We start from the raw sequence: 22,825 nt of genomic DNA, 5'->3' as shown, positions 1-22,825 counted from the left end.
AATGTGACGATATTTCTGGAACTTCGTGTTCCAAACTGACCACAAAACCAGATAATGTATGTGTGGGCAGAGTGGGGGAGGGGAGGCAAGTTATTGCTCAAGCCTCACCGCGTCCACTGAGGTTCTGTTTCCTCTGCACCACTCGTGCCCTGCTTCGTTGTTTTCACGTCGAAGGCAGTGGATTTTCATGTGATTACTGTGTATCACTGCTAATAAATACTTTTCAAGCAGTGTGCTTGCGGGTGTGACCGGGGTTTGTCCGTGCGTTCACTGGGAGACGCGCTACGTTGCATCGGTGGCGGCGTGATGGTGAACCCCAGGGAGGCCCTGCACAAACTACAAACAGCTCCACCACTTCAGCTCTGGAGCCTTCACCGGCCCATGCAACAACTTTGTGGACTTATTTGACAGAAAAGTCAGAGACATCCAATTATCGCTACACAACAAAAACCCTCCAGAAACTGAGATTCTACATTGCAAGGCGCTTTATTTGTGGTCCCCTTTCTCGCTCATTTCCGAACAAGACCTACAACGAACAATGTCCAACGTGAAACCCTCGGCCCAACATCAGGACACCATTCCAGGGTCGATCAGCAAATCTCTTGCCGCACACCTACTTAGTATGGACTAACGTGGTCAACTCCTCTCTTCAACAGGGCCTATTTCCAGAATGTGGGTCACATTTCTCGTCTCTTGAAAAAACAATCTCTCGACCCAAAGAAAATGAACAACTCCCACCCAGTCTCCACACTTCCATTTTTAGGCAAAGTCATTGAAAGTTGCATTGCTTCCCAGCAAACTTCACACATTCGAACAAACAACCCCCTGGACTCTCTCTAATCAGGTTTTCGCCCGGGCCACAATACAGAAACTGTGATCCTACAAATATTTGACGACTCCCTTACAATCCTCTACTCGGGGAACTCCTGCCTGCTGGTCCTCCTGGACTTGTCCGCTGCGTTCGATACTGTCAACCATCTGGGCCTCTATCACACTCTGGTACAATGCATGGGCTGTGGAGGCACAGCCCTCAACTGGTTCTACTCCTACCTACCCAACCGCTCCCAAATTACGAAAATGAGCAACACATTCTCGAGACCAGTCAATGTACATCAAGGGGTCCCTCAAGGCTCGATTCTCTCCACAACCCTTTTTAACCTGTACCTAAAACCACTGTGCGTGATTCTCAGAAACGCTGGGATTCTCCTCCACCTCTACGCTGATGACACTCAAATATACATGACAATCTCTTCCGCTGAAGACTTTGCCCTCCTTTCAGTCACGCTCCTAAAGATTCAAAGCTGGATGTCTAACCATCATATAAAACTTAACCCAACTACAATAGAATTTCTTTCCTCCAAAAGCAAAAACCCCAGTACAAGAATGGACGGCTAACCTTCCCGCCCTGGATGGCTGCCCTGCCATTGTCCAAGGGCAGGACCCTGTATCTCCCTTGTCCAAGAGCGTCATTTGTCCGGGTTGCAGCTACCGATGCAATATGTCTGAACATAGTCATTGTAACTGTAACTTGCTGTACGTGTATCATGCCACTGCTGTAGAGCACTATATAAAATTGCAAAAAAGAAACACTCAAAGGACCCGGATTGCCACCCGCTGTGAGCAGCCCATCTGTTTTTTACTAGCATAGTTTTATTACAGGAACAGGGAGTTCGGTTTCAGCATACTTAAACATGGACACACATCCATTGTGTCCACAGCCTAGGGAACAGTTTCAGGATTCTCTTAATTCCATCTCCGGCTGAAGACGAAAAAACAATCCCCACAAGCCTTGTTTGGTTACAGCCAATCAGTAAGGGACTCTGGGGCATCCCTGGTCTGGAGGATTTATAGGCCTCTGGAATTTCGAACATTTTCTGGGATTCTAAGTGATTTCTTACCTTGCGAAGGTGTTTTTCTAAGTGATTTATTACCTTGCGAAGGGTTAATTCCAAGTGATTTCTTACCTTGGAAGGAGGTTGGAGGTATTAGCAGGGGGTCTGATAGGTTGTTAGACCTGCATGCCATAGTGTGTATTTCTGGATTTGCCCCCGCTGACGAGTCTGTGTGGACACCCACCCTTTTGTTGGTATTGTTTGACAGGCGGGCAGAGGCCTTGTTTACTAACGATGCCCATTGATGCCCATTGTCGGTGGCAGCTTTAGTGACTCTGAGAAACACGTTTCCTGGTCTGGTTAAAGATTCATCTTCAGCTCGCCTGATGAAGGAGGAAGCTAAGAGAGAGGCGTGGTGCAGCGGCCAGGGCAGCTGACTTCGGAGCACAAGGTTCACGGTTCGATCCCCGGCTTCGGTGGCCGCTCAGCCCAGCACCATGTGACTCTGGGCAATAGCTCACTTAATTTCCACGACAGCCCCCAGCACCTTGAGACCCGTAAGGGTGAGTAGTTCGCGCTTTACAAATACGGATTTAAGAGTGCCTTTCACTGACCCCAAAGTGATCCCACCTCTCCCAATTCAGGCTGGAGTTTTCTCCCACTCGAGGAGCAAAGGAATGTTAACAAGCAGTATCTCTACATCCCTGACTCTCCAATTTGTTGTTCAGAAGAGCTTGCATCTCACCTCTACAGAGTTACTGTGTCTTCCATGCTGCTCCTCTGCAACCAAGACCACACCTCTCCAAAGAGCTGCTGTGACTCCCAGGGTGGACCTCTGCAACCAAGACCACACCTCTCCAAAGAGCTGCTGTGACTCCCAGGATGGACCTCTGCAACTGAGACCAGGGTTTACCGTGGACTCTGCAACTGAGACCACACCTCTTCAAAGAGCTGCTGTGGCATCCAGCCAGGATGAACCTCTGCAACTGAGACCAGGGTGGACCTCTGCAACTGAGACCACACCTCCTCAGATAGCTGCTGTGGCTTTCACGGTGAACCCATGCACCTGAGACCACACCCCTCCAAAGAGCTGCTGTGGCTTCCAGGGTGAACCCATGCACCTGAGACCACACCCCTCCAAAGAGCTGCTGTGGCTTCCAGGGTGAACCCATGCACCTGAGACCACACCTCTTCAGATAGCTGCTGTGGCTTTCACGGTGGACCTCTGCAACTGAGATCACAGCTCTTGCAAAGAGCCGCTGTTTCTTCCAGGGTGGACTCATGCAGCTTTGACCAGGATGGACCTCTGTAACTGAGCCTACACCTCTTCAAAGAGCTGCTGTGACTTCCATGTCTCGACCTGCCTGATTTACGCCCGGAATGTAGGATCTTATAGATGACGATTTCGGAATATTTTGAGCCGGGGTGATTTATTGGACTCCGGAATCGGCCCCTTCCACGTAACTGATTGTAGGATGCTATATGAATTGTGTTTTCGGTTATGGCCGTACGGACTTGGATGTCTATGCCTTGAAAAAGTCTTAGTAAAAGACGAAACACGTGTCGGCTATCATGTGCTGGGAACATTTTAAAGAGACGTTTTACACAGCTTTAGTAAAGACTGCTAAACAGCAAGAATAATGTTTTGTCTTGATGCCTGATTCTGATTAATAATGTTCTGTCTTGTCCACTTTTGAGTATAGGGATATATATTATAGGTCCCATGAATTGTGAGTTTTACGGTTTATGAATTATATATGACTTAAAGGGGTGCTGCTGAAGTCTCAATTTTTAGTAATGATCTCCTTCAACCTAAACCAGACTATCTACTCCACAGAAGTATTAATAGCTATAGGGATGCTGAAAACAGAAAGGTACAAGGTTTTTAATTGCTTAAATAATCTTTGATGAAGATACTTGTGTTTAGAAATCTTCTTACTGGTCAGTAATTTGATGCTTTTCAAAGTATGAATTGAGATAGTACGCGGAGCCTGGTTCTGTTGACCACTCCCGCCAGGTCTGGCCTTGTGCTGGGCCACAGGTAGCATATGTGGTCAATGCGTGCTCCTGGGGTCGTTTGTGCTCAGCCATTATGTGCGTAGAGGGTCTGTGGGTTCTTGTACCTCATGGGAACGGGGGTAGATGACATAGAACCTCCATCTTTTCTCCACCGTGATCCTTCCAGTAGGATCTTGTGCAGAACGCAAGAGTGACCACCCGCTCTCTTCCCGGGCTGCAGTGCCTAAGCCCACCCAGTAGATGGCGCATTAGAATTTGCTGTAGTGCTTCCTGGGGACTGTTGACCTCTTGCGAGTGGATTTTGTGTGGGTTGTTCACGGATCCATGACAGCTTCTTGTTGACATGCTTGGCAGGGTGCTATCTTGGCCAGGGATCCGCGAGCTAAGCTCTCCAAGACTTTCCCCAGACCTCTTCCAGCCTGTACTGTAGGATTGCTCTAACTTCCTGATTCTTGAACAATGTCTCTAATTTTCTCTTTAAACCTTTGCTTTAACTGTGTGTCCTTATATGACATAGCAGATACCTTCTTTTTTATTTAAAAATAAATTATTTTTCTTGCAGTTTATTACTGTGGACATTGCATTCTAAATCTGATTTAATTTATGTTATGCAGTGGTCCGCTCCTCCAAACAGGGCATCGTTACCCACAGTCCCTGCTTTCTTGGCAGTGGCAGCCGATCCTGTAACTAAAACCGAGTTTTCCATGACACCACTGAGGCCATTCTAAAGCTGTCCCCAGATGTTGGCTTCACTGTACTAGGCTTTTAAATCCCAGCCCGCGCCTAAAGCCCTTGACTGGGTGCCCCTAATCCCGCTCCATATGGTGTCGAGCTTGAATTCAGGCAGGGTTGACTCCGCCTTCCATCTTGTCAGGGTCACAGGAACCAGCGCCATTGTGATGGGTAATAACCATTTATTTATAAAGTTTTATAAAGCGCGAACAAGCCCCCGAGGGATAACAGAGCGCTTTACAATATGGTGGGAGGAAGGACAAAAGAAATATAACAATATCCATAAGAGGAAGGGAGAGAGAATATACAGTCAAAATGCTTTACATTTAGCAAACAAGGTGCTGTTTGAAAAGAAAGAGCTCCCAAAGCTGAGACAAATGTGCTATAAAAGATTAGGGGCCATATGTATCATCAACCCGATTTGCGATTTTGAAATAGCGATTTTTTAGAAATCGCTATTTCAGAATCGCAAATTGGGATGTATGTACAAAGTCGCATTTTTTGGCGAATTCTTAGTATTCCTTAATTGCGCTTTGCAAATTGCGAATCGCAATTAAGGAATACTTTCCCATTCATTTCTATGGGCCAGGAGGCCCATAGGAATGAATGGGAAGTTATTCTCAATTTGCAATTCGCAATTTGAGAATCGCAAATTGAGAATAATTTCAAGGCTGCAGGGGTGTCCAAAGGACACCCTGTTGGACCCCTGAAATAAGCATGGGTGCACATGTGGTGCACATACATGCCCTAAGGACATGTATGTGCGTCACATGGCACTTTGAAAAATGCAAAAATGTGCATTTTTCAAGGAATTCGCATATTACCACCAACTTGAAGTTGGTGGTAATTTGCGATTCCTTAAGGACAATTTGCATTTTTTTTGCTTCATACATTGCATTTAAGGAATCGCAAAATTTGCGATTCCTTAAATGCAATTGCAAAATAAGGACTCGCAAAATTTGCGATTCCTTAAATGCAATTGTAAAATAAGGACTCGCAAATTTTGCGCTTCCTTGTTTTGCACCAGATTTTCCTTACTACATACCATTTAGCAAATTCGCATTCGCAAAAGCCGAAATTCTGCGAATTTCGGCGTTTGCGAATGCAAATTTGCTTGATATATACGGCCCTCAGTTCTGGTCTGTGTTAAAACTTACTTATGGAATCCAGTTGTTCTGCAGGATCGTTTTAAGGAGGTATTAGAGGGATTACAACTTAATGTCGGGCAGTCTTCTTACCGGTATGTTCAGTGGTAACCAGTCGCATTATTCTAACCTGAACCATGTCCTTTGCTTCCAGGGACCACAGCGGGGGCAACAAGGCCTTGAAACGGCGTCACAAGTCCTGCCGCGTGTACGGGAGCGCCGTCGACCGTATTCCGGAGCTCACCAAGTAAGTGATGGACTTACCTACCCCAGGCGCGTTGCTCATACTGGGGAATGCAAGTTGCACATTCTGATTGGCCAAAGATCTTAGAGGTGATTCAGTTGTTTCGCCACACTATTGTTTGTGCAACAAATTTATCCGAAATATACGGATGTATGACATTACAACGCATGCTTTTACATCGCATGCTTTTACAACGCGGTTTTTACAACGCATGCCATTACAACGCATAGTGCTTTTAGGCGCTGGATAGTGAATTGTGTAATTTACTATTCCAACTCCAGTCCCCGTGGATAGTAGGGAAGGTGTTGGATAGTACATTAAACACATTCCCTATCCTAGAGCGCCCCCCAGCGCAATGCGTTGTAATGGTTTGCATTGTAAAAGTTGCGTCGTAAAGGCACTGCGTGGTAAAAGTTGCGTTGTAAAGGTTGTGCACCGAAATATACATACAGAGAGCAGCCTTTGGTCAGCAGGCAGCATCTATTGGTCTTTTAAATTCTCATTCACAATTTGCATCTGCCCACCACAGCAGGAAGCATTGGGCTGGCCCCCTTCACCTGTTGGCTCCCTTAACTTTGATTGGCTGCACGAAGCCTGTGCACATTGTTCACATTCGCCTAAAAATAGTTCATTTATCACAAAGCTGGTTCAAAATGTTTAAAAAAAAATATCTTTAAATAACTCTTATTTTTGCCTGCGCTACAGGTGATTTATTTTCACTCTCCTGTTAATGCTTCTGTTAGAAAATGTGCACGTTGCATTGTAACATTGTAGCCGCCTGCAGTTTGAGTGTTTGGTCAGGCTTTTACTTCACAAATAATAAACATCATAAAATGCGCGTCACAACTGAAACGCCTGGTATTTAAAAACACGACTAGTAAAATGCCTACATCAGTGAATGTTTTATACATTTCAAACATTTATTGCAAACATACTCTGTCACGTTTCGGTGTCCCCATACATATTTCTCTTTACTTTTTGTGGCATATGCTTGCAATGAAAAACAAGCATTGGAAATGCAATAGGTCTCGCATTAGAAAAGTTGGAGTTATTGGTCTTGTAAATGACATATTTTATTTATTTGTTGGTTTTTAAAATTGCTAAATTGATGGCTTTGTCATTTACAATGCCAATAGTTATAACTTTCGCAAATGTGACACCTATAGCATTTGGAATGCAACATGTTTTGTATTTACGTCACTTAAATGGCAGCTCTGGTCGTTAGGCCACATCTCTAGAGAGCAGGAGAGTGCAGCAGGGGAGAGAAGCACAGCAATGCAATAGGTCTCGCATTAGGAAAGTTTGAGCTATTGGTATTGTAAAGGACACATTTTTTATTTATGTGCTTGTTTTGAAAATAGCGAAATTAATAGCTTTGTTATTTACAATGCCAATAGTTTTATCTTTCGCAAATGTGACACCTATTGTAACACAATATGTGTTGTGAGGGTGAGTGAGGGTGAGGGTGAGGGGTTGAGGGTGAGTGAGGGTGAGTGGTTGAGGGTGAGTGAGGGTGAGGGGTTGAGGGTGAGTGAGGGTGAGGGGTTGAGGGTGAGTGAGGGTGAGGGTGAGGGGTTGAGGGTGAGGGGTTGAGGGTGAGTGAGGGTGAGGGGTTGAGGGTGAGTGAGGGTGAGGGGTTGAGTGTGAGTGAGGGTGAGTGAGAGTGAGGGTGAGTGAGGGGTTGAGGGTGAGTGAGGGTGAGGGTGAGGGGTTGAGGGTGAGAGGGTGAGGGGTTGAGGGTGAGTGAGGGTGAGGGGTTGAGGGTGAGTGAGGTTGAGGGTGAGTGAGGGTGAGGGTGGGTGAGGGTGAGTGAGGGTGAGTGAGGGGTTGAGGGTGAGTGAGGGTGAGGGTAAGGGTGAGTGAGGGTGAGGGGTTGAGGGTGAGGGGTTGAGGGTGAGCGTGGGTGAGGGGTTGAGGGTGAGGGGTTGAGGGTGAGTGAGGGTGAGGGGTTGAGGGTGAGGGGTTGAGGGTGATGGGTTGAGGGTGAGGGGTTAAGGGTGAGTGAGGGTGAGGGTGGGTGAGGGTGAGTGGTTGAGGGTGAGTGAGGGTGAGGGAGGGTGAGGGGTTTAGGGTGAGTGAGGGTGAGGGTGAGTGAGGGTGAGGGGTTGAGGGTGAGAGTGAGGGTGAGTGAGAGTGAGGGGTTGAGGGTGAGGGGTTGAGGTTGAGGGTGAGGGGTTGAGGGTGAGGGGTTGAGGGTGAGTGAGGGTGAGGGGTTGAGGGCGAGTGAGGGTGAGTGAGGGTGAGGGTGAGTGAGGGTGAGGGGTTGAGGGTGAGGGGTTGAGGGTGATGGTGGGTGAGGGTGGGTGAGGGAGGGAGGGTGAGGGAGGGTGAGGGGTTGAGGGTGAGTGAGGGGTTGAGGGTGGGTGAGGGGTTGAGGGTGAGTGAGGGGTTGAGGGTGAGTGAGGGTGAGAGGGTGAGGGTGAGTGAGGGTGAGGGTGAGTGAGGGTGAGTGAGGTTGAGGGTGAGTGAGGGTGAGTGAGAGTGAGGGGGGGTGAGGGGTTGAGGGTGAGTGAGGGTGAGGGGTTGAGGGTGAGTGAGGGTGAGTGAGGGTGAGGGTGAGTGAGTGAGGGTGAGGGGTTGAGGGTGAGTGAGGGTGAGGGTGAGTGAGGGTGAGTGAGGTTGAGGGTGAGTGAGGGGTTGAGGGTGAGGGGTTGAGGGTGAGGGGTTGAGGGTGAGTGAGGGTGAGGGTGAGTGAGGGTGAGGGGTTGAGGGTGAGTGAGGGTGAGGGGTTGAGGGTGAGTGAGGGTGAGGGGTTGAGGGTGAGTGAGGGTGAGGGGTTGAGGGTGAGTGAGTGAGGGTGAGGGGTTGAGGGTGAGTGAGGGTGAGGGGTTAAGGGTGAGTGAGAGTGAGGGTGAGTGAGGGGTTGAGTGTGAGGGGTTGAGGGTGAGTGAGGGTGAGGGTGAGTGAGGGTGAGGGGTTGAGGGTGAGTGAGGGTGAGCGTGGGTGAGGGTGAGGGGTTGAGGGTGGGTGAGGGTGAGGGTGGGTGAGGGTGAGGGTGAGTGAGGGTGAGTGAGGGTGAGGGTGAGTGAGGGTGAGGGTGAGTGAGGGTGAGGGGTTGAGGGTGAGTGAGGGTGAGGGGTTGAGGGTGAGGGGTTGAGGGTGAGTGAGGGTGAGGGTGAGTGAGGGTGAGTGAGGGTGAGGGGTTGAGGGTGAGTGAGGGTGAGGGGTTGAGGGTGAGTGAGGGGGTGAGGGTGAGTGAGGGCAAGGGAGGGTGAGGGTGAGTGAGGGGTTGAGGGTGAGTGAGGGTGAGGGTGGGTGAGGGTGAGTGAGGGTGAGGGGTTGAGGGTGAGTGAGGGTGAGTGAGGGGTTGAGGGTGAGAGGGTGAGGGTGGGTGAGGGTGGGTGAGGGTGAGTGAGGGTGAGTGAAGGTGAGGGTGAGTGAGGGTGAGGGGTTGAGGGTGAGTGAGGGGTTGAGGGTGAGTGAGGGTGAGTGAGGGTGGGTGAGGGTGAGTGAGGGTGAGGGGTTGAGGGTGAGTGAGGGTGAGGGGTTGAGGGTGAGTGAGGGTGAGGGTGAGTGAGGGTGAGTGAGGGTGAGTGAGGGTGAATGAGGATGAGGGTGAGGGTGAGTGAGGGTGAGGGTGAGGGGTTGAGGGTGAGTGGTTGAGGGTGAGTGAGGGTGAGGGGTAGAGGGTGAGGGGTTGAGGGTGAGGTTGAGGGTGAGTGAGGGTGAGGGTGAGTGAGGGTGAGGGGTTGAGGGTGAGGGGTTGAGGGTGAGTGAGGGTGAGGGGTTGAGGGTGAGTGAGGGTGAGGGGTTGAGGGTGAGTGAGGTAACCTGGCATGGTAACCTGAAAAAAATGTGGGTGTGAGCCATGTGAAGGGGTCTGCGGTGAGTGTGAGACCCGAAAAGGCAGAAGTCGGGAAGGAGAGGCTGCGGGTAAGGGTGTGCACGAAAGTGAATGTGCACAAATGGGGCCATGCGGTGGGCGACCAAAGCAGAAGCGGCTGGCAGAATAAGCGGGCCAAGGCCGAGAGTCCACTGGGTGCACGCGTCCTACCCGGAAATGACTGGGGGATAGGTGGGGAATGGCATGGTAACCTGAAAAAAAGGTGGGTGTGAGCCATGTGAAGGGGTCTGCGGTGAGCGCGAGACCCGAAAAGGCAGAAGTGGGGAAGGAGAGGCTGCGGGTAAGGGTATGCACGAAAGTAAAATGTGCACAAATAGGGCCATGCGGTGGGCGAACAAAGCAGAAGCGTCTGGTAGGATGGTGGTGCCGGAATAAGCTGTGCACATGTCAGGCCATGCTTCGAGTAACTTATAGAGATGCGGCTGACAGGATAGTAGGGTTGAGAGCAAAAGCGCCGAAGGGGCGCCTGTGTATATGCTGCTAATAATTAAAAAATGCATATGAGAACTGTATTATCGCAAATGATGGAAAAGATATCTTACCTGAAAGAAAAACAAGAAAGGAAACAAGACGGAGGGCATTGCTGTGGGGAGGGGGGGGGGAGGAGAAATGCACACGGCGGGCAGGGGAGGGGGCGGAGCGGGGAGAGCGGCATGAGGGTGTGAAGCAGCCGGGGCCTTTGAAGTGAAGCTAAGCTTCACTTCAAAGGTGTGGGAGGAGTGCGGCTGAGGGAACAGACGGCGATTTGGTGATGTGCACGCGCATTTTAGGTCAATGCGCTTGCGCATTGACCTAAAAGCCACGGGCACAGCACCAAATCGCTACAGTTAGGTAAACTTTGTTTAAAGCCCTATAGTCTCGCTTCTCTCAATGCGCATGCGCATTGATAGGTCACGAGACCTAAAAAGAAATAAACATTGCATCACTTTGCCAAGCCCAGACCTTTGGCTTTGCCAGTGCTTGTTATTAGGCCTGGGGTTAATAGTGTTTCTGTTCAAAAGACAGGCAGAGGAAGATCTAGATCATTCTTGTATTTTGATTTAAGTATCCCCGATGAAAAGGTTTAAAGAAAAGCTTAACAAGGGCAACTATGGTTTTCAGATGCTAAGCATCTTTTCCCTTTTTTCTTGTGATTGAAATTTGCTTAATTTGAATCCCCAATGATGCATGATTATGTTCCACCCACAGCCACATGTTTTGATTTTTTTCATTAATTATGTTAAGCTTAGAGCGTGGGACTCCAATTATCCCTCTAGCAAGACATCTGGCAGACTTTACCCTGTGGGGCATTGATAATTAACCCATTAGCATCCTATTAAAGAGCTCTGTTTACCTGCTCATTTGTATTTGAAGGGATCTTGGACATAAAATATATTGTTTTTGGTGACTGCGCCCAGTGCCAGGAACTCCTGGAGTGGGTGAGTCTTTGCAATGAAGCCTCTTTTATCAAAGGAAGGACTGTTCTTGCTTGTTCTTTGAAGGTTGCTAAGCTCCCTCTAGTGAAGACGAACACATGCCAATGTCTGCAAGATGAAACCAGTTTAGTAGGATCTGAGAGAATGTGGGAATATGCGTCGGGCGTCTTTGAAGGAAGCTCTCCGTTTGTGGATCTGTGGTGGGTCCATGAGTTTGACGCTTGACACAAGCAGCCAGAAGGAAGAGTCACCCAACAAGTGCCCCTTTGGAAGTGGGCTTCATACACTCACACAGCCTTGTGCTCTTGTGGAAGTGGGCTTCATACACTCACACAGCCTGGTGCTCTTGTGGAAGTGGGCTTCATACACTCACACAGCCTCGTGCTCTTGGGGAAGTGGGCTTCATACACTCACACAGCCTTGTGCTCTTGTGGAAGTGGGCTTCATACACTCACACAGCCTTGTGCCCCTTTGGAAGTGGGCTTCTGTTGGAAATGGGATCCCTGGCTGGCCAGGGCTTTCGCCAAAGTCAGTCAGAGACCACCACTCCCAAGTCAGGGCAAGGGAGTTACACGCCAAGATAACCCCTACTCACCCTCTAGGTAACGTGGCGCGAGCAGCAAGGCTAAACTTGGAGGCGATGTAAGTTAAGTATTTGCGCATGCACCCCAGCAACAACAACCAAAGGCCCACCACAAAGGAAAACTCCACACAAGGTTATATAAAAATAGCCTTTGTATTATAATAAATATACATCAGATAAAACACACATCTTGTTACACTGTGCCAACAGGCACGGGCAGATTTTACAAGGGATATTTGTACAGGACAGGGCCACTTGGACCACTGTCAGGGGTATCAGCACTTTTAGAACTTAGCACTTGTAGAAAGTAAAATCAGTGTAGCACACAATATAAAAATAGAGCACACAACCAGTAATCACTGGTAACAGGACCTCACTAGCACCACCTGTACTAGGGAGAAAACAACCACCTACATATCACAATACCTGTAGGGGTGTAAGAACATAACACATGATGCAATGCATAACATTCATTCAGAGGTGTAAGAAGGGAAAACACATGATGCATCACAATACATTCAGAGGTGTAAAAGCACACAATTGCGCCAAACTTAGATAAGTCACCACCTGTGACAGTCCCTGTGTCCCAATGTCAGGGCCTCAACGTGGCAGTTGCCCACAAAGTGCTGGGCAACTGGTGCAGGGAAAGTTTGGGCAACGTTGGAGCATCTCTGGCTCAAGAACCACCACTGTGGGCGCAAGAGCCTCTCTGGGCTCTGCACAAGAAATGAACTGGCCCTCCTGAGCCTCTCTCAGGCTCTCAGACAAGGAGGGGCACACGAGCTTCTCTCAGGACTCTCACGAAATCAACGTGCCCCCTTGAGCCTCTCTGGGCTCTGGACAAGAAATGGCGCCCTGAGCCTCTCTGGCTCTCGAAACGAATATGCCCCCTTGAGCCTCTCAGGGCTCTAAGCACAAATGTGGGGCGTTGGAGTCTCCCTGGGCTCCAAGTAAATCAAAATGCCCCCCTAGAGCCTCTCTGGACTCTTAAATCAGAAAGATGCAGCCTCACTGGGCTGTTGGGGTCCCTCACGAGGGACCCGGGAACACTGGGGGTGCCTCGAGCCTCTCACTAGGCTTCGTTGGAGTCCCCCTCCTGGGGACTCGGGAATCACTTGATGCCCCACGGGCCTCTCAGCACAAGTGACTCGCTCTGGAGGGGAGGGGCGGGCACTCACCGGTCTCTGGTGCTGCAGCTCTTCTCTCCGAGGCTGCTCCTCGGCTGGGTGCGGCGGTCGGCTCGGCACGGGAGCTCCCGCTCCTCGGGGGCTCCCTCCACACTTCTCCCTCCCTCTCCGGGGCTCTCCCTCGCTCTTGGGGGGCCCGGGGGGGAAAGACCAGACGCCGGCTCTCTCTGCTCACCGGAGCGCGGGGTGGCCTCCCGTCCGCTTCCGGTTGCTTCTCTGTCCTGCCCCCGGCCTGCCTGACTTCCGGGTCGCGGCTGTGGGGGCGGGACTTCTGCCGGGCCGCGCTCGGATTGGCCGGCCGGCAGGAGCACTTCCGAGTCGTCGCGGGCAGCGCGGCGGCCCGTCTCCGGCACTTCTAGGCGGGGGCTCAATCAGGAAATGCCGGGTGGGCACCGGCTCTCTTAAAGGCACAAATAAATCGAGGTGGGCACTCGATCAAAGGCGGCAATGTCCCTGGCAGGGCGGGCACCTGCCAGAGGACTCGAAATTCGGCAAAAGCGGCGTGGGCAGCCGCGGAAGGAAAATGACAGCGCTCCCAGCGCTTAGCCGATAAATAAAGCGCTTCTAAGCGCTAGGGCTGCAAATAAAGCGCTCCCAACGCTTCAGGGGTAAGAGAAAGCGCTCTCAAGCGCTAAGGGCCACAAGGAAGCGCTTCCAAGCGCTAGAGGCAAAGTTCAGGCCCCAAAGTCCTTGTAGGCAGGCAGGGGGGGGGCAGGTCTGGGCCCAGAGCCAGCACACTGGGTCTCCAGGCAGGGAGACACCCCAAGTGGCGGTCCTCTGGCCAAGCAGCAGCAACAGCCCCGTCAGGATCCTGGAAGAGAACAACATCTGTGGGGACACAGCCCCATTTTTATACACCATTTCCCTTTGTCTGAAGGTGCAGGGTGGGGGCGGAACCAGTCGCAGCTGGTTCTTGAGTACTCTGTTTACCTCAACCACCCTCTCTATTCACTGGCAGGGCTTGGGTCATTAGACGCACCACAGGGGGGCGGAGCCAGCATTGTGTGGGGAAAACCCAGCCCATCCAGGACACAGGTACACTCCCCCCACACATCACTCATGCTAATCTCCCACTCACCACCGGGCAGACCCATCCAGACTTCCTGGAGCCTGGCATGCCAGCCAGCTCCAGCCAATCACGCTCCAGCACCCTCACTGCACACATATCTCAATGTCCAGAAGTAGCACTTCCCTTCTAGACACATACATGCTGCATACACCATCTCGCAGCATTCACTCTCACGAGTTCACACATACCAGACTCAAGCCTGTACACCCCACGCATCAGGAACTACCAGGGACACATACATTCCCCATGCATTCCTATGGGCGGGCAGGCCTAGCTCAGCACATGCACTCAGAGTGCGCACGCACTTTCCACTGGGACACAGTGAAAGTGCGCAGAACCCAAAAATCACCATTGCCAGGTCACCATTTAAAGCAAAAAGTCTAGGGGTGAACCTGCCCTAAGGGCCAAAGTCCAACACAACCCCCTTCCAGCCAAAACGCAGGGTAGACCAATCACCACTGTGATGGACTTCCCTGCTTGGGGCGATAGAACACGGACGCGGGCCCGCAACTGCAGGGACACCCTCCTGTTCTACGCCACGGTGAACCCATGGGATTCCTTCTCAACACACTGTCTGGACCAACTGGGCTACCCCACTGGTACTCCCAAGTTGTCCGCGGCCAGGACCAGGCCCTGAGCCACCCAGGTGCCACTGGTCCTTGCCTATTCGCAGAGGGGGGGGGGGTAGTAACCCCTGGCACATAGCGGCCATTTTCCACTCTTCCTGTCTGCAAGACAGGACTAGACTGCCACTGGTTCTCCAGCCTAGGGTCTACACCCTCAGGCGGACCAGGAGTCTCAGGGAAGGCTCTCCTCCCCCTACCTCTTCTTCTAGGGTTCCTCCTCCCTCTGCGAGGGGTACCCTTACAACGCCACTCCAACCCAGGGTTTAACCCCTCAGGTTGCACCGGGGTCAGAGGTGGGCTCTCCCACCCTCTGCACCCCCTTCCAGAGGTCTGCCCTCTCCCACCTGGAGAAGTTCCTCTGGAAGAAGAACCGGTCAGGACACTGGTTACAGTCGTCCTACCCTTCAGGTCAGGCTGATCCTGAACCTGGCCTTCCAACCTCTGGTCTAAAACCTTCGGTGGAACAATTGCCTGGCACTCCAGGACTTCTGGGGACTCACACACAATCCCCCTGAGGCTAACAAATGACACATCTGTTGTGTGACTGTCTGTCTGGCGCAGATCTCCCGCCCTCTGTCCACCTGACAGTGCGTGACGATCCCCCAGACCAGAAGTGGCGCCACCCGGGTCCCCCCAAGAAGATCTAGCCCAACTGGCTAGTCCCTGGTCCACTGGTGCATCCACTGGGAAACTCATCCCCCAATCACTCCTCACGCTGGACTCCTGTACCCTCCCTACCGGAGCGGTACTGCCAGACTCTAGAACCACAGGAGCTCTGGTTACAGACGCTCCAGGTCCTCTACTCACTAGGAGATCCTCCTCAAATGGACTAACAGGACAGCCTAGGTCCCCAACCTGGTGTTCCCTACAGAAACCATCCAAGTCCTGAGGCAGGGCTTCGGGCGTCTGGGGAACCTCGGTCTCCCCCTCACTCCTGCTCCACTGAGCCAGGCAGTGAGCCCCTACACCCACCTCGCTATCCTGGGACCTAGCTGGGCTACACTGAGCCTCTTCCACCACGCTGGGCTGGAAGATCCCTGAACCACTACTTTTGGAGTCACTCACCAATGACTCTAGAGAACCTCTAGTCCTTTCCCAGCGGTCTGCTTCATCTGCAAGCTCACATGCCTCAGACAATCCACACCCCAACAGGTGTGTGCGCAACCCTGGTGAACAACAACTGAGCAGGTGCTCTTTGACAATCAGATCAAACAAGATGTCAAAATCATCTTCCGTGTGAACCTTTACCCAATCAAACAGTGTCCCACAACATTCGTCCTCAAAATCTTCCCAAGACTGGTGAGACAGTTTCTTACTGTCCCTGAACTTCAACCTTAACTCCTCCTCTGGGGAAACAGGTACCATACTGGGGGAACTGGGACTGGGACTGCTCGCACTGGGTTCTAAATAGCTGCCACCACTGGACCCACCCCTCCCTGGGGGATCCAGACACTCAACACTGCGCGCAGGGGATAGTCTACCCTCCAGAGCTACTTCGCCTCTGGTGGAGGCCCTCTCAGCCTCCTCTATCCTTTCCTGCGCCAAGACCCTCTCGGTCTCTAGCTGTTGCTTCTTAACCTCCAGCTGTTGCTTTCTAACGCCCAGCTGTGCCATAGCCTGGGCATGCTCCAACCTGAGCTTTTCTAAAGCCAGCTGGTGCTACCTTTCTCTCCTCCTATCTTCCAGCTCCTCTGGGGACAGGTAAAGGGATGAGGCGCTGCCTCCTACGCTGGACCCAGCAAGGGACTCCCTATCTATGGGGTCCTCACTATCTGCTGGCGTCCCTGTGCTGTCATCTTCTTCCTCCTCTTCTGAATCTTCAGGGCTCCCCACAGACCCACCACCCTCCTGGTGTGAAGCCCGGGCCCTTTCCTCACTGCGCTCAAGATCCCACTGACCCTTTTGCCATAGGATCAGGCTGCTCCTAAGTTCGGACTGAGTGTCTGACTCATCCACCCCTATGTCTCTCTCTTCACAGAACCTTACCAACTCTCCCATACTGTACCTAAACAGATCACAGAAATCAAAAGCAGGCTCCATTCTGGCGGACGTTCTAGAGAAAAGATCACACAGGGAACCTAGGGGTCTGAGCTTACACAGGAGTACACAATTCACAAGGGTATTTATTTATTTATTTATTTGTGCAATTTTTAAAGCGCTGCAATTACCCATGGGTGTCTCGGCGCTGCGAGCTAAGTCTAGTCCCAGTATTTTAAAGATATTGATGCAGTAATTTTATGTTAGCCGTAGCTAATGAGTCACTGAGAAAACAACCATGTCTTTAGTTGTTTTCTGAAGATGATCAGTGTAGGACTGGTTTTTATTTTAAGAGGGAGAGAATTCCATAGCTTTGCAGCTGCAATGATGAAACGTCTGTCTCCCCAGTTAACTTTCCTTGTTCTGGGGATTTGAATCAGGTGAGCAGTATTCGAACGTAAAGTTCTGGGGGTTGGAAGAGGCTTAAGGGAGTCACTAAGAAATGTTGGTCCTATGTTATTTACTGCCTTATAAACAATGCATAAGGACTTAAACTTGGTTCGACTCCTAACCGGGAGCCAGTGCAGTTGAGCCAGGTGTTTGGAAACAGAGGTGAATTTTGGAATGCCCAATAGTATTCTTGCCGAGGCGTTCTGAATCATTTGAAGTTTTGAAATAACCTTCTCTTGCGCATTAAGGAGGAGGGCATTACAATAGTCGGTGCGAGAAAACACCAACGTTGAAATTAGGGTTTTGCCTGTAGTGGTGGGAAGATAAGGCAGAAGTTTCTTAATTTTTCGTAAAATGTTAAAAGATGATGAAACTACGGAGTTCACATGGTGATGAAAAAGGAGTTTGTCGTCGAATATTACTCCTAAGTTTCTAACTTTGCTGACCGGTTCAGGTGGAGTGCCCATTTCCTCTGGCCACCATAAGGGAGACCAAATAGGCTGAACCTTACCGAACAACATTACTTCGGTTTTTGAAGAGTTCAGTTTAAGACAATTGGAGGCCATCCAACTGCTAATGGCCCGCATGCCATCCTTGAAGTTTGCCGCTATGGTGGAACCGTTTTTATGTATGGATAGTACCAACTGGGTGTTGTCAGCATATGTAGTTAGGTTGATGTTGTATGCTTTTATTACCCTCGCCAAGTCCGAAACATAGATATTAAAGAGGGTCGGACTTAGCGAGGAACCCTGTGGAACACCACAGGGGAGGGTAAACATCGGAGAGGTGAATGAGCCCAACTTAACTGCCTGTTTGTGGTCGGCCAGGAAGGATGCAATGAGGTCCTTGGCCTTGTGTTTGATACCAATGGCCTCGACACGGCCGATCAGAGTAGAGTCATCGACCGTGTCGAAAGCCGCCGATAGGTCCAGCAGAATCAGGACAGCCTGTCCATCATTGTCCATTATTGTTCTTATTTCATCAGCGGCCTTAATCAGTGCAGTTTCGGTCCCATGTCCTTGTCGGAAACCGAACTGTGTATCATCTAATAGGTCGTTGTTTTGAATATAGTCAGACAGTTGTTCGTTCATGACAGATTCAAAGATCTTAGCTGGAAATGGCAATGATGCAATAGGACGGTAGCTGGAGGGCATGGATGGATCAAGCGATGATTTCTTTAGGAGTGGTTTGATTATGATGTTCTTCCAGATATTGGGATAAGTCCCAGTTGAAAACATGATGTTACAGATGTGTGTCAATGGTACAGTAATGGTATCTGGGACGGTGTGTAGTATGGAAGGGTGGCAAGGGTCCAGAGGGGAGCCCGACTTGATTGCTGAGATAAGCTTGTGAATACGTTGAGGATGTACCTTGGTGAATTCCGTAAGTGTTGATGAATTCGGGTTTGATTGCCTGTTCGTGGATGAAATGCCATGAAGGTTGGGAGTGAAATCGTTGAATATGGCTGTCACCTTGTCAGAAAAAAACTCAGCTAATGTGTTGCATAGAGTTTGTGATGATTCAATCGGTGGATTTGTGGGTTCTGCAAGGTGGTTGACAACTTCAAACAGTTTTTTCGTGCTGCATTTTGCCTGGTTTATTTGGGTGGTATAGAAGATGTTTTTTCCTATGGCTATTTTCTGCTTATAGTCTAGGAGTGCAGCTTTGTATATTGTTTTATCTGATGGATTGTAATGTTTGCGCCAATGACGTTCTAGATTGCGGCAATGTTGACGCTGTAGCCTGAGTTGTTCAGTAAACCAAGGGGCCGATGGAGTTTTTCTATTACGTTTAGATCTTCTGGGGGGCGCCAGTATTTGAAATGTCCCTTCCAGGATGGAAGTATATGTGGTGGCAGCCGTGTTTGGGTCCAATTCCCTGTCTGTGTCCGTGAAAGCATCAGTGAGAATCTGATCTAGATGAATGTAATCTATATTTCTCCAATCTCTGGTGGTTTGAAAGGGATTTTGTGATGTATCTTTACATGCCCTAGTTTTGATCTTAAGGTCAAATAAGATAGCAGAGTGGTCAGACCATGTGAGGGGTAGTGTTTTATTCACGGTAATGTGAGGATTGTTGGTAAAAATACCATCGAGCATGTGTCCTGCCTTGTGTGTTGGATCCATTATCAGTTGTCCAAGGTCTACCGCAGATAGATCCGTAGTGAGCTGGATCGTGTCATTATCTGTCAACGATTCTAAGTGAAAGTTAAAATCGCCTAATATGGTAAAATATTTGTGCCCAGCAGCTAGTTCACTCAGTTGATGAAGTTGAGACAAAAATGCCTTGCGAGAGCCTGGGGGTCGGTATACAAGAGTACCCGTGAATGTTTGATTGGTGGTAAGCGTAACAGTAAAGGCAAGAGCCTCACAGCTCGCATGTTTTAGATCGATGGCTTTTACTCGCAAGCTGTTGCGGTATATTATAGCGATGCCACCACCTTTTGTGGTTGCTATGCGGTCCTGCCTGTGTACACAATAGTCTTCTGGCATAGCAGCTTTGAAGTCAGGTCCTGATGCTTCGTCTCCCCAAGTTTCTGTCAGAAACAGGAGATCGATGGCATGACTATGAAGCAGCTCTAGTATGTCGATTTTATGGCAAGGAAGCGAACGCACGTTCACAAGTGCTGCCTGTATTAATTTGTGAGGTGTCAGTATATCCTGAGTGATATTTTTACATAAAGTACAGGTGAACGGACCTCCGATAGGATCAGCATAGATATGTGCCGGCGGGTCATGTACCTTGTGTAAGGTGTTGTTTAGGGAATATAAATCAATACATGAATAAACCAACCTTGAAAAAGGTGCAGGGGGGGTGGCCCTGGGCTCGGTCAAGGCTCGAACGGGCGCAAACGGGCTTGGCTTTGGCGCGGCTTCGGCGCCCACCCGGCGCGCCCGCTGCGCCAGCCCGCTGCGCCAGCCTGCTGCGCCGTCTGGCCATAACACACATATTATAGAATGAGGAGGGCGGGAGTCCGGCGCGACTAGAGTGCTGACCCCGCTACTCCCAAGATGGCGCCCACCGCCACCAGACGCCTGAAATGGTCTAGAACGGTAGTATTAAGAGCAAGAAGCTTGTGAAGGGTGTTAGAGTGCCTCGACTACATTCCCATTTAATTCTACAATGAAAAGCCCCCCAGCAATGATTATTTAAAAAGTTATGAGCAAATTTCCTGGCGAAATTAAAAAGGTTTAAAATACAAGAATCGATGTCCTTAATGTACTGGAGACGAGTGGTAAGCTCGCAGCCCCTGCAGCACTCACTGGGGAGAGCTTCTAAGGCAGTGCGGCCACCAAAGTAAGTTCTTTAAATATTCTGGGAGGGCGGGAGTCCGGCGCAACTAGAATGCTGACCCCGCTACTCCCAAGATGGCGCCCACCGCCACCAGACGCCTGAAATGGTCTAGAACGGTAGTATTAAGAGCAAGAAGCTTGTGTAGGGTGTTAGAGTGCCTCGACTACATTCCCATTTAATTCTACAATGAAAAGCCCCCAACAATGATTATTTAAAAAGTTATGAGCAAATTTCCTGGCGAAATTAAAAAGGTTTAAAATACAACAATCGATGTCCTTAATGTACTGGAGACGAGTGGTAAGCTCGCAGCCCCTGCAGCACTCACTGGGGAGAGCTTCGAAGGTATCAGCAAGCTCTCTACCCCAGAGAACTCACACTCACTTGCCTAGTGCCACACACCATTCATCCACACACAACCCTCCCCTCGGACTGGTAAGGCAGTTTCTACCACCCCTGACTTCTCAACCTGACCACACGTGACACAGGTACCGATTCTGGGCGCAGGGCGGGGGAACAAATGCACTGGACACAATTGCACAATGATACCTTCAGGAGAAGAAAATAATGAACTTAAAAAAAAACAATCCCCTAAAATGTGGTCATCTAAAATGCAGAGTTTTGTGGTGCAGCCAGCTGCTACTAAGGTACAAGGCAAACACAAATCCTTATCCTCACCGCTTGCCGCCAATGTTGGAAATGGGATCCCTGGCTGGCCAGGGCTTTCGCCAAAGTCAGTCAGAGACCACCACTCCCAAGTCAGGGCAAGGGAGTTACACGCCAAGATAACCCCTACTCACCCTCTAGGTAACGTGGCGCGAGCAGCAAGGCTAAACTTGGAGGCGATGTAAGTTAAGTATTTGCGCATGCACCCCAGCAACAACAACCGAAGGCCCACCACCAAGGAAAACTCCACACAAGGTTATATAAAAATAGCCTTTGTATTATAATAAATATACATCAGATAAAACACACATCTTGTTACACTGTGCCAACAGGCACGGGCAGATTTTACAAGGGATATTTGTACAGGACAGGGCCACTTGGACCACTGTCAGGGGTATCAGCACTTTTAGAACTTAGCACTTGTAGAAAGTAAAATCAGTGTAGCACACAATATATAAATAGAGCACACAACCAGTAATCACTGGTAACAGGACCTCACTAGCACCACCTGTACTAGGGAGAAAACAACCACCTACATATCACAATACCTGTAGGGGTGTAAGAACATAACACATGATGCAATGCATAACATTCATTCAGAGGTGTAAGAAGGGAAAACACATGATGCATCACAATACATTCAGAGGTGTAAAAGCACACAATTGCGCCAAACTTAGATAAGTCACCACCTGTGACAGTCCCTGTGTCCCAATGTCAGGGCCTCAACATGGCAGTTGCCCACAAAGTGCTGGGCAACTGGTGCAGGGAAAGTTTGGGCAACGTTGGAGCCTCTCTGGCTCAAGAACCACCAATGTGGGCGCAAGAGCCTCTCTGGGCTCTGCACAAGAAATGAACTGGCCCTCCTGAGCCTCTCTCAGGCTCTCAGACAAGGAGGGGCACACGAGCCTCTCTCAGGACTCTCACGAAATCAATGTGCCCCCTTGAGCCTCTCTGGGCTCTGGACAAGAAATGGCGCCCTGAGCCTCTCTGGCTCTCGAAACGAATATGCCCCCTTGAGCCTCTCAGGGCTCTAAGCACAAATGTGGGGCGTTGGAGTCTCCCTGGGCTCCAAGTAAATCAAAATGCCCCCCTAGAGCCTCTCTGGACTCTTAAATCAGAAAGATGCAGCCTCACTGGGCTGTTGGGGTCCCTCACGAGGGACCCGGGAACACTGGGGGTGCCTCGAGCCTCTCACTAGGCTTCGTTGGAGTCCCCCTCCTGGGGACTCGGGAATCACTTGAGGCCCCACGGGCCTCTCAGCACAAGTGACTCGCTCTGGAGGGGAGGGGCGGGCACTCACCGGTCTCTGGTGCTGCAGCTCTTCTCTCCGAGGCTGCTCCTCGGCTGGGTGCGGCGGTCGGCTCTGCACGGGAGCTCCCGCTCCTCTGGGGCTCCCTCCACACTTCTCCCTCCCTCTCCGGGGCTCTCCCTCGCTCTTGGGGGGCCCGGGGGGGGAAAGACCAGACGCCGGCTCTCTCTGCTCACCGGAGCGCGGGGTGGCCTCCCGTCCGCTTCCGGTTGCTTCTCTGTCCTGCCCCCGGCCTGCCTGACTTCCGGGTCGCGGCTGTGGGGGCGGGACTTCTGCCGGGCCGCGCTTGGATTGGCCGGCCGGCAGGAGCACTTCCGGGTCGTCGCGGGCAGCGCGGCGGCCCGTCTCCGGCACTTCTAGGCGGGGGCTCAATCAGGAAATGCCGGGTGGGCACCGGCTCTCTTAAAGGCACAAATAAATCGAGGTGGGCACTCGA

General features: G+C 50.6%; 1 protein-coding gene across 2 annotated transcripts in view; it reads left to right on the top strand.

The window, feature by feature from the left end:
* Positions 1 to 22,825, top strand: part of PNKD (PNKD metallo-beta-lactamase domain containing) — a 298,336-nt gene that overhangs the window by 242,444 nt on the left and 33,067 nt on the right. For both annotated transcript variants that reach the window (XM_078679248.1, XM_078679249.1), the window contains exon 5: positions 5,883 to 5,975. In XM_078679248.1, coding sequence (XP_078535374.1) covers positions 5,883 to 5,975 — 93 coding nt within the window. The remainder of the gene's footprint in view (positions 1 to 5,882; positions 5,976 to 22,825) is intronic.

This window comes from Lissotriton helveticus, chromosome 3_1, assembly GCF_964261635.1.
Source record: "Lissotriton helveticus chromosome 3_1, aLisHel1.1, whole genome shotgun sequence".
In the NCBI taxonomy this organism is placed as follows: Eukaryota; Metazoa; Chordata; class Amphibia; order Caudata; family Salamandridae; genus Lissotriton; species Lissotriton helveticus.
This window is presented reverse-complemented; position numbering and strand designations above follow the sequence as displayed.